Source organism: Phyllostomus hastatus, unplaced genomic scaffold (genome assembly GCF_019186645.2).
Source record: "Phyllostomus hastatus isolate PE091 unplaced genomic scaffold, TTU_PhHast_1.1 phas_scaffold_585, whole genome shotgun sequence".
Classification (NCBI taxonomy): domain Eukaryota; kingdom Metazoa; phylum Chordata; class Mammalia; order Chiroptera; family Phyllostomidae; genus Phyllostomus; species Phyllostomus hastatus.
This window is the reverse complement of record NW_025334037.1, coordinates 7,010,629-7,022,500: the sequence shown is the minus strand read 5'-3', so window position 1 is coordinate 7,022,500 and position 11,872 is coordinate 7,010,629. Positions and strand designations below refer to the sequence as shown.

General features: G+C 36.6%; 1 protein-coding gene across 5 annotated transcripts in view; it reads left to right on the top strand.

Moving 5' to 3' along the window:
• Positions 1–11,872, top strand: part of SOX6 (SRY-box transcription factor 6) — a 607,033-nt gene that overhangs the window by 401,475 nt on the left and 193,686 nt on the right. For all 5 annotated transcript variants that reach the window (XM_045825240.1, XM_045825238.1, XM_045825237.1 and 2 more), the window contains exons 7-8: positions 703–875; positions 3,948–4,016. In XM_045825240.1, the coding sequence (XP_045681196.1) occupies positions 703–875; positions 3,948–4,016 (242 nt within the window). The remainder of the gene's footprint in view (positions 1–702; positions 876–3,947; positions 4,017–11,872) is intronic.

Genomic DNA, 11,872 nt, shown 5'->3' with positions numbered 1-11,872 from the left:
ATTGTTGCCTTTAAGGATGAACTTGGGAACTTCAGCTTGATCCCCTCACAGGGGGAAAAAAAAGTCAGGTTCAATCCTTTCTTACCTGGGGCAAGGAAGGCAGTTGTTTCTTTGTCCAAGGCCAAGAGAGTGACCCCTGACTTCTGAGCTTCAGAGACAGATCTTTGCATAATAGAAAAATTTTATGAGGGACATGACCAAAAAAGAATTCCTTAAATAACATTTATTAAGCACCTATTATATCTTAAATCCTATGTCAGCCACTGAGGATAGAGTGATTATAGAATATTAATACAACCCACAGTTTCTAATCTTTGGTACTAAGTATCATTTGTTTCCTAGCTTGATATGATAGATTTAGGGGAGGAAGGGAGAGGAGTGTGGTGAAAGAGAGAGAATGGACTAAGTAATTCTGCTTTTTTTGCATTTGTTTGGTTTGGTTTTTAAGAGCAAGAGGGAAGAGCAAGTTGAGAATTTTATTGGTAGCTATACTTTTTCTTGGAAGGGGCAATGACTAACCATAGCATCCACTACATCCCTTACTCTGTAGTGTTCCTACACTCACAGTGACCTCCAGTTATTCCCCCATATCTTCACGTGTCTTAGGGTACTCCCTTTCTAATTCTGTCCCCCTCCTACCCTTTCCCCAGTTCATTCATACTTTTCTCAAACTTGTGAGATATCTTCTTGTTTCCATTTTAGGTACACCTGAGAGCCTGGCAGAAAAAGAACGACAGCTCTCTACCATGATTACCCAGCTGATTAGTTTACGGGAGCAGCTCCTGGCAGCGCACGATGAGCAGAAAAAACTGGCAGCCTCACAAATTGAGAAACAACGGCAGCAAATGGACCTTGCTCGCCAACAGCAAGAACAGGTGAGCCCTGCAAAGGGAGCTGACAAACAGGAGAAGTGGAATGTGCCAAGCTCAGGGAGCAATCACGTTGATTGGTTTATTTGTCATAAGCATTCCCCCCAAAAGAAGAAGGAGAAGGAGAGAAACAAAGAAGCCTTTTGTAAATCAGGGTCTTCAAGAATACTGAGGGGTTACAGAGAGGACAAAGAAAGACATCAGAGCACCTGGGCATAACTGAAAAGATAACGTGGTTCCAGAACATTTGGATTTGATTAATTACTCAGGGATGCTTGTTCACATAGGCAGCTCTTGTCTTCCCAATGTAGCTTCACCATGAGGACGTCACTTTTGTCTGGGCCTTACTCTTCTCATCCAAAAAAAGAGCGTTCTGGTTTAGAAAAACTCTGAGGATCTTTAGCTCACAGATCCAATGATATTTTTCTAACTTTAAAGCTAAGGGGATCACACATCTGTTTTCCAGAATAAGTGTTCACAATCTCCCCTTCACTTGCAAAAGTTGTCCAGGTTTGGATGCCAAATTATATGGTCACTATTTATAGCAGAGGTAAATCACCGAACACAAATTAGCACTCGGCTCCAATAGGGATTCAACTTCACTAATTTAGAAGTGAGAAGGAAGAAAAAGTAGCAAAGTTTAAATGTATGTCTTTTAGCACATAAATCACTTTCCCAAATGTTTTTTCTGTCTCATAAGAGTGCATTCATCTGACAGCAGTGATCCTATAGAGGAGTTCCTGATGCTTTAGATCAGACAGACCCAAATTAATGCGCAGTTTTTAGGGATCTGACATTATTACTGGAATTATCTTTTCAGTTAAATGTATTTTATAGGGGTATATAGAGCAATATATGCTCTGTTGATTTTAATGAGTTGTGACGTCTGGTATTTTATATGCTTGAATATTTGCCCACATGTAGGAATATGGACTCAGCCCCTAATGGAAAATAACATAAAGGAACACTGTAAAAAGTCAGAAGTTAGAATGTCATTTAGCCATCCAGAGATGACACAGTAATTAACTATTGACACTTGTGAATAAGCTAGCACAAATTAATCTTGACACATTTGCAGACGAGTGATATCTTACAGTGAACACTTTGTAATTATATTTCAAAATGAAAATTAAATGACACTTAAAACTAGGTTGTCATGCTCAATGAAGCGAGCATGTAGCTCAACCGATTGGCAAATAAAATTCAGAATTTGAGCCACATGGTGCTTATGTACCATACTTCACTGTGTCAAAGCCATACGTCTAGAGTGGATGATAGTAATTGCACTGTGGTGTTCTGGATGCATTTCTATGCAGCACTTTATCATTTATGAGGGACCATCAATATTAGATGCCTAGTGGTGTTTCACTGGTTTGCTAAGAGGAAATAAATATTCAGAGGATCCAGCATCCAAACCTAAAGTCACAGAGTGAGTGAGTGAGTTGTCCATTTCTTTTTTAAAAATTTATATCATTTTTTAATTTTTCAATTACAGTTGACATACAGTATTATATTAGTTTCAGGTGTACACCCCAATGATTAGACATTGCATAACTTGTAAGTGATCATCCCGATAAATCGTGTACCCATCTGACACCATACATAGTTATTAGAATATTATTGTCTATATTCCCTATGCTGTACTTTTCATCTACATGTTTATTCTGTAACAACCAATTTATACTTCTTAATCCCTTCACCCTTTTCACCCATCTCCCCAACCTGCCCATGTCCATTTCTAATTTGAATGATGCCAAGCAAAGTGGGCCCTTCCAACCTCATTAGGTACTGTTTGTATTTTGCTTATAGTGCTTTGGGGAGAAATGATCTTATTTCTCAAACTGTTTGGGACAGCTTTATCATGACTTCCGGTATGAGCCAGTCATCACCAGAAACCTTAAAGCAGTAGTTGGGAGCAGGCTGCTATTTCATCATCTTCTGTGGAATGAAAATGTGATTAGGGTGTTTCCCTTTGCTCTAAGCTAAAGCATCAAAAAGATTCAAAGCATAGAGCTGGGGGTTGATCCACACTCATTTTCACATCCAACATTGCTCATTCTAGAATATTGGTTTTTGGAAAAAGAAAAAAAATATGACACCCCCCCCGCCCCTACCATAACTCTTGGCTAAAGGCCACCACTAAATCAGTCTAAGACCTCTGTAGCTACTTTCTCTCTGCCTTTCTAGGTCAGAGTATGTTCTCTCTAAGGGGTATTGCCCTGGGCCTCCAGCTATTGTAGCAGCTCAGCTTTTCAGGCAATAAGTAGCCTGATGCCTAACTCGGTTTCACAGTAAACACCCTTACTCTAAAGAAGTTGTTTGTTCTCCTGAGGGGAAGGTTAGGTTTTCTGTGGGGCTTGCATGAAGCAGTTAATATTTCTTTTTATAGACCAGATGATATGTTAAGATATTAAACTTGGTTGTTGGATGAAGCAAGGGGAATGTAACAGATTGCCTTCAGAAAGATAAATGGATAAATATTAAATTTTGTTTTAAAAAAGGCTTTGTTCTTCACTTCATTGATGTACCTTTGTAAACCAACAAAAAGAGATCATGATTTTTGACATTTTGCTGTGTTTTCTTGGTATTCCCTTGACAATATTTGTCTTTTCAGTTCTGAAATTCTTTACATTAGAAAAGGCTTCACCAAAGTCAACCATATTCTAATTAATAGAAATTTCTTTCCTGTTTCTGCTTATAGATTTTACTTTTTTTACATCCAATTAAGCTCTTTAGAAAGATGTAGCCAGAGTTTTTCCATCTTTATTCCCCAAGGGTCAGATTTCAAAACTCCCATTCTTTCCAGATGACCAGTGAAGATATAGATGAGCTGCTCACAAGTGTGACATGAGGGGTAGTTTTCACTGACAGCTAAAGAGTGGGGGGTAAGCAGAGAAATGGCACCAGTTTGAAATTGTTTCTTTTCTCCAAATTTCTGGTTCTGCCTCTCTCATTCTATAGGAACTCTTTCATATAGAAGTGCAGTAAAGCATTCTTGTAATACCAAGAGAGGTGCCTGAAGTAATGGCAAAGGTGTAAGCATTTCATGTTAACTTAATGTAACTTTATTTCTGATAGATTGCAAGACAACAGCAGCAACTTCTGCAACAGCAGCACAAAATTAATCTCCTGCAGCAACAGATCCAGGTCAGTGTATTTTATTACTCTCGTTTGATTATATTCAGATACTTTCCTCCTTGAAAATGGAATTTAAAATGTTACAAATGCACCCCTCTCTTGTAAACAGCACCAATATGGCTACTATTCAAGAATGCTGTATACAGTTGTGTAAGTGGATGTAGGAAATATCGACTAAGTGGTGGTGTAAGCATCCTTTGTGATGTGATGCATAAGCCAAAGAAAAAATCCTATCTTTCTTCTTTCTGCCATTTGCCTGACACCACCTCCTGGAAACCCAGTGGTTTCCCAGGTAGCTGACACATGCTATGTTGATTGTCCCAACCAATTTCTGCTTTGTATTTTACGGCCTGCTTTGTCTAACGGTATCATGGGGAGAAGCTGATGTTTATTTAACTTGTTAGGACTGTCTGATTTGGCTAGCTGTGAGAACAGTCTTATTACCTAGGAAAATGTTGGTAATAATTAATTCATTCTTTAACAAATATTAATTGCATTTCTGTTAGATGCTGAGGGCAATGTAAAGATTAACAAATGATTGTCTTCAAGGAGCTTATAGTCTAGAGAGGAAGAATAACTTGTTTCTGAATAATTATAATGCAATTTAGAAATTCTCTTTTTTTGTTGTGGCAGAGTAACACTGTATATAGGTCATAATGACAATGGTCTGGGAAGGAATTTTGGTTTTTGTCATTCCTTTGTGTACTTGGTGGTTAATTCAACTCACAGCTTTTTGAGATAGGTAAGGAAGCGGTCTCCATTTTTGAATAGCAACAGAGGGGTGGTTGTCTGATGATTAATCCTCAGGAATACTGATGCCAGAGTTATTATGTACCCACCACAGCCTCTGCTGTTTCTCTTGGCTGCTGTGGGTATTTTCTGACCACTGAGCTCTGTGATTCAGCCTAGTTGGCATAGTATATTCTGAACTTTATTATTTCTTTCCTTGAGATTAATACTACGCCTTTCTGTATTCTTAAAAAATCATTCACATAATGTCATAGCTTACTCTGATCTCCTACCTTATTAATGAAAGCCAGTGATTTTAACTTAGATCCTTGCTTCATTTTGTTAATCATACTTAGTGTTCCAGGAAGTACTCACTGCATTTAAAATACCAGCTGAAGAAGTACCTGTACCTCATTGGGCTATCATCATGAGGAGGTTTTAACCAGTAGTTTGTTGTGGTGGTGGTTGTCTTAAAATTCGTTCTGATTCTGTATTCCATATGTGAGTCTGTATGTTTCAGAATCAAGAGTTCAAATGTAGAGGAAAGGGAGTGTCTCTGGTGTTTTTGACAGTCAGCCTTGATAATTAAATCTTGGAATAACTTCTCATTCTGATATCTCTTTTATAACTCATGCTGAGATACTTAATTAAATAACAGTCCAGGTGTTCTCTTGCTCTGCCCTTATTAGAATTTTCAGTGTGTCTCCTCTCACTAAGGTCAAGATGTTTAGCCTGTGGCTTCCTACCTTTTTCTCAAAGTCCCTCTCTAAAAACGCAGTAGGTGTTAAATACCCTGATCATTTAGTTCTCTCTGTCATATTTGTAAAGCACCAATGGAAGAAGTTCCCTGAGATGTTCTCATATCAGTTACTTATTTATTAATGTTTTTTACTACCTCTTCATTACTTCTTTATTTTGATTGTATTCACTTATTAGTTCAATGTTGTTTGTATTAAGTGGCTGTCTTAATTGGTGTTTGCCTGTGGTACTGAGGCTTTCAGATGAATAGCAAACAATTCAAAGTATTTTTATGAAGTATTATTACTATTTATTGATTACATATGATTTTATAGTTACATCTTGACTACATGAAATTGATGTGTTTTTCTGGAAACTAGCACTTGATCTTAAAATATTCATCAGAATGTTCAATTTGAGGAGATAGAAAAATAGTTGTTCCAAGCTTTCTAGTAGAAGTTTAATTGCTTTTAACATTTGTGGATATTGCTCAATGTATAATTTTTTTAAATGAAGCTAATCAACACTTGATCTCAGTGGTATAAATTATAAAAGCATAGAGAGATTCAGAGTGTCAGAGCTATATTCACTTTAGAAATACAGGATTCTTTGTAACCAGGATTCATACTGTAAAAAATAAGAGGAAGCAATAACCTATATTTACATTTTCTTCTGTCCTGAGTTACTGTTTACTGCATATCTTCTCAGTATTTATCTTTTCAGTATGAGACCATTGAAAGAATTTTTTAAATGCTGAAAAACACTCATTCCTTACACAACACATATTCTATCTCTGACATTTTATTTACTATCCAGACTTGTAGTTATTTTTTTGAAAGGGGAATGGGTTGACTGTATTTTTAAACATGGCTTTTGATAAGTCATAGACATGATCAAGTTTAGGAGAGAGATTATTTTTGGGCCAATTTTTAATATATTTTTTGAGCAAAACATGAGAATGAGATTTAAGCATGAGATGCTTCTAACATTTTTCTATCATGAAAGAAATATTCTCCCTTTTGGAAACAAAACAGTGAAATAATAAACACAAAACCTAACTTCTCTTCTGAAAGCAAATAAATATGGAGACAATTTGAGCAAGCTTGACCATTTTTCTTTTCTTGAAATCCTGAGTCCTAGAACCTATAGCTAACACAGTCTGCGAGATGGGGCCTTGGCAACTGGCTGTGGACCGTGAGTGTCAGGTGGTTCCAAGCAAGACTGCACTTTACATTGGGTTCAGAAAGCCAACTTCTTAAACAGCAACTTCAAAACAACAGCAGAATTAGTGCTGCTGTTTTGGAATTTGCAAGCTGTAATAGAAAGAAAGAAAAGAGTATCTAACCTCTTATAACAACCACAAACACATCTGGGCCTATTGTAGTGGAAACGAATGGCAACCTGAATGGTTTGCACAAATTTAAAAGCAGGATTTTTCACTAGAAATAGGAAAAGGTATGATTAAGGTGCTATTGTAATGCTATTTTAGTGGCTTATTTTATCTATACTCATTGAAAATTTATATATGCAGTTAAAATTATTTTATTTATATATATTTTTCTTCCTTGAATATAATTTTTTTAATATAATTTGCCTTTGTAAAGCCCAACTAAGTTTTGAAAGACATACTTTTAAAACCATGTAAGCCTTGTTTGAAAAGTAAGATGAATGATTTTGGGAACGAATATTTTAATATTTTTGAAGAGTCCATTTTTACCATTAAAAATCAGGTTAATAACTTTAAACAATTATTAAAATGCTTTAATATTAACAGACCTTTTAGGAGGCTGTTTGCTTAATGAATTCAAATCCCTCTGTGCTTTGGGGAAAATGCTGATTCCTCATTTGTTACATATTAAGTAATTCCCCTGATGTGGATGGAGCCCCCACAAAAGTTAGATAATTTTGCTATTTTTAGGACAAGAATAGCACAGTATTTATCCACTCTATGGAAAGCAAAACTAGTAGATCATTGAATGTGGGTTCATGGAGTTGGGAATGTTGAGTCTCCTGCTCTAGCTCGAGAGGATGGGTAACTGCTTCAAATGTCATTCTCCTTCTTCTGCTCTGTCTCTTACCAGTCTTGAAGAATTTTATTTTGGAGTTATGTTGATCAGAAAACAACATTTTCTGGTGAGGTAGGGGAGAGCATTGGGGGAAAAATTGGGACAACTGTAATAGAACAACAATAGAAAAAAGTTTAAATAAAAGGAAACAAAATTTTCTTTTAATCCATTGGCTGTATCAAAGCATATTTACAGTATTTTAATCAACTATTACCTATACAAGGTGGGCAAAAGTAGGTTTACAGTTATAATACAAATAAATAATAGGATAATCAATAATAATACAAGAATAAACTCTGTGTTTTGTGTACTTACAACTGTGAACTTACTTTGCCCACCCCTGTAAGTCTAGTCTAAGCAAAACAAGACATAGTTTGTAAATCCTGATTTTTTGATCCACCCATGCATGTATTTATTCATTTACCGTCATTTGACTCTGTCATAGTTTTTGAATCTAGAGGAGATACTCTTCATGGATACGACACAACACATTCTTTTGATAGTATTTCAATAGGAACACATTTAATGAGGGTATTTTGCTGCTAGAACTTAATCTTTGCAAGAGAATTCAGCTCATTAAAATATCTTTGTGAAGAACCTACTTCTCCAGGCATGAATGGTGTTACCCAATTATTTATGTCCATTCAGACCCCAATTTTAATGGTATTCAAGTGGCTTGTACTGTGTGCTATACAGAGAAAGTGTCCTCTCCTTATATCACTGACCGAACAACAATTGTCTCTTAAGAATGGACTGCTGGTAGATTTTATTTGGGCATTTGGCTTCCTGGGCCAGGGCCAATGATTTAGTCAACTCATACATCCACCTTCTAGAGTATAATTGTGAATCTTGAAATTCTTAGCTCTTTGTTAATTTTTACAGTTAAAATACAGTATCAATTGCCCTCCCCTCATCTTTTAATACATTTATTAACCGGTGAGCTCAATCTGTGAGAGGCCCGAGTAAGTGCCATTGCTGCTGCCTTGCAGATATTCTTGGTCTTGGACAAAAACTCACTCTGTTAAATGCTGTGGTACATGCTGCTTATTTACAAAGCCAAGTGTTGGTCTTCACTGATGTTTCTCTCAAGGGTATATGAGTATTTTTTCATACGTAGTGTTTTCTATTTTGGTTATAATATATTCCTGTGTGTTATTTGTGTATTTTGTCTCTGTGTGTTTGTCACATGGTAGAACACTATTAAATACATCATCTTCTTTCTTCCTGTCTATTAACCAGAAGTGATGTTAATATTATAAGTGAGGAGGTGATTGTTCTTAAATGATTAAATAGAATAACTTGAGTTGTACTCTCACCTTTTTAGGAGGTAATCCTTGCCTTTTGTTTCCTTCAATATGATTAACTACAAGCATTTCAGGTATCTGCTGAGCAGAATAAGGACTACCATTTATGTGCAGGAGTTGTCTAAAGATCAGGAATAATTACTTTGTACATTAGCCTTCATGGCCTGCATGACCTGGTTAATTAATTTTTTGCTAGGATAATAATAATAGATATATATTTGAAGATATGCTTCATCATTAAGTATCTAATTGACCTCTAATTTTAAGGGCTGGACTTTGCCTTTATTGTCTGTGGGAAATGGCTGAAGCAGCCAACGGAAAAACTGAGGAAAGTCAGGAGCCTCCGGGTCTCACATAGTCCCTCTGTCTTATGTTGTATCTCTGTTAATTGTATTTAGCATTGATAAACAAAAAGCAATTACAGTGCTCCTGTTTTGGCTCTAGTGAATAGTCCTTTTTTGTGTGTTATTGATCAGGTAACAGATCTCCTTCCAACGGCCTCTGAAAGGACCAAATAAACCCATTGGAAGTAATTTGATACTTCTGTTTGGCACTATACATGTATCTGATACTCTCTTGCAATGAAATGAGGGTTATAAACAAAGCTTAGAAGTTTAGGATTAGCCCCCAGCTTCAGCAAGCCCTTAAAATATTTTGTAATTCTATCTTCAATCATGAATTAGCCAGGAAAAACAGACCCTCTCTCCTCTGTTTTTCTGCTGTATGCTGTTTTTAATTGCCCACAGGCAGGCTGTTGTGATGTTCTTTGGAAGTTTAAAACCAAGATAAAAATGCAAATCTAATTATTTCTTTTATGTAATCTAATTAACTTTTTAAGTAATGATAGATGCTCCGTAGCTTGCTTCAAACATTTTAATAGTGAGATTTCTGAATTATAAAGCATAGGTAAAGCTGCTGTATACTTCATGACTAGCAACGGCCAGCAACAGCCTTCAGAGCTAAAAACATAAATTATTATTGTGGATCCGAAACTTTGCTTTAGTTAATCATGCTAGACTCTTCGTTAAAGTTGGAGTGGACCTAGAAATAAGAAGAAGCAATACCTGACCAGATCCTATGAGCTACTGCATGGAATTATCAATCAGCTTGCTACCATTTTCTAAATGTGGCTTTTATGGCAAAGATCTTATTCAGCAGACCAGAAGCTGATGTGAATTTCAATGCTTTTCAGGCACTATCCTTTAGTTCCCCAACCCCCTCCAGCTGACCCTCCCTCCTCTATCTTATCTACTTGTGCTTATCTCTCAGATTCCACTCCCCAGCTCTCTCTCAAACTGTGATACTAAAAATTCAGGCGAACCAAAGTCTTTGCTGCTTTCCCTGTTTAATGAAAGAGGGACAGTGCCTTACCTCTTCAGAGGCAGGAGGGGACCGTGCAGAGTAGGCGGATGACCCAGGTAGTGCCAGAATGTGGCATCACATAACAATGAATCACTCCCCATGGAAAAGGTGTCTCTTTTCTATTTTTTTCTTGATCTCTCTGATTATAGCAAGGGCTCGGTTTAGTGTTAGTCTTTAATACCTTTCTAGGATGTGCTAATCTTTCTTTGGAGCATGGAGAGACTGAGGGAGAGATCTTCTTAGTCTTAGGGCCTTTGGAAGCAGTAGTGCTTAACTAGAATTTAAATAAAATAAAATACAACTTTTATTTTCATGGTTATCTGGTTATCTTCTATTTGTGACAAGTGACTTTAGTTTTCTGTTTGAAGTAGTGATATTAAGTTCCTTTTGAAATAAATGTAATTAAACAAAAAAAGCCAATTTAAATAACAACCTTAAGCTAATAGTAATTGGGTACTTGAATATGGCAAAAATTATGTAGGTAGTTCTTTAATAATGGAATTTTGGGAAACTCTTGCAGGAGAGCCACACTAAGGTATTAAATGCCCCCTCCACCACACTTCCTCTTTAACAGAATGTCGAACTTAGAAACCCAGGTCCCCATGGTTCTCACTCACTCAGCCATTCCTGTTGAATAACAATGTAGTGAGTTTATTGTTAAGTCAGACATAAAAATGACCCTGAGATTGTTTGTTTCTACCTTCTTCGGAATTAAAATGCCCTTCCTTTTTATGAAGTGGAGGTGATAAAAAATGGTCTGTGCTTTCTTTCTTTTTGCTTTCCAGTAATTTTATTTGGTGAAATAGCACATTTCCAAATATATGTCAGTCCCCGTTTTTGTGTTTCTTTGCAATTTCTTTGAAACTCTGCCTCTAGTCCAAATCCTTTACTTCACACAGGGAAACTGAGGCGTGGACCACAGACTTGCGCAAGCTTCAACAGCTGAATGCTGTCAAAGCCCGGAGTGGAGCTTGGCTTTCTTGACTCCTAATCTAGTGCTGTTTTCAGCCTTCCAGGTGGTGTCTCGATTTGCCCTTTTGTGACTTGAATAAATCTCAGTGCACTTTAGTGTCCCAGTTTGCAAAATGTGGATAATAGTGCCTAACATCTAAAATCTCATTACATTCCCTTTATCTCTAAGTGGAAACAAATGGAAGATTTGTTATTAGAATCAGTTTATATCCAAAAACTACTGCAACTGTGGGTGGGTACATACCCACAAGGAAAAAGATAAAAAGAACATAATTGGAATATTTTTGTAAGGTAGTGTGAAATGTATTCATGGCTGAGTGACTTTTTAGGTATTTACATATAAACTCCTTAGATAGTTAATTATATTACTTTCTGGGGGCTGTAAAGTGATATGAGGGTCATATTGAGATACTGAGGGTCAGTCACCTTTACTGTTAATATCTTTTTGCAGCTATCTCCAGCTGACATAGTGACAGCACTTGATTCCAGTGGTTCTCAATCTTGGCTGTACCTTGTAATCACTTGGAAGCCTTTTTAAAATACTGATGCCTGAGTCCCATTCCAGAGATTCTGATTTAATTGGTCTGGGTACAGTCCCAGATGGTGACCGCTAAAAGCTCTCCAGATGATTCCAGAGGGCAATCAGGATTGAGAAATACTGCTTTATACAGTGTAATGCAGATTAAATGATTAA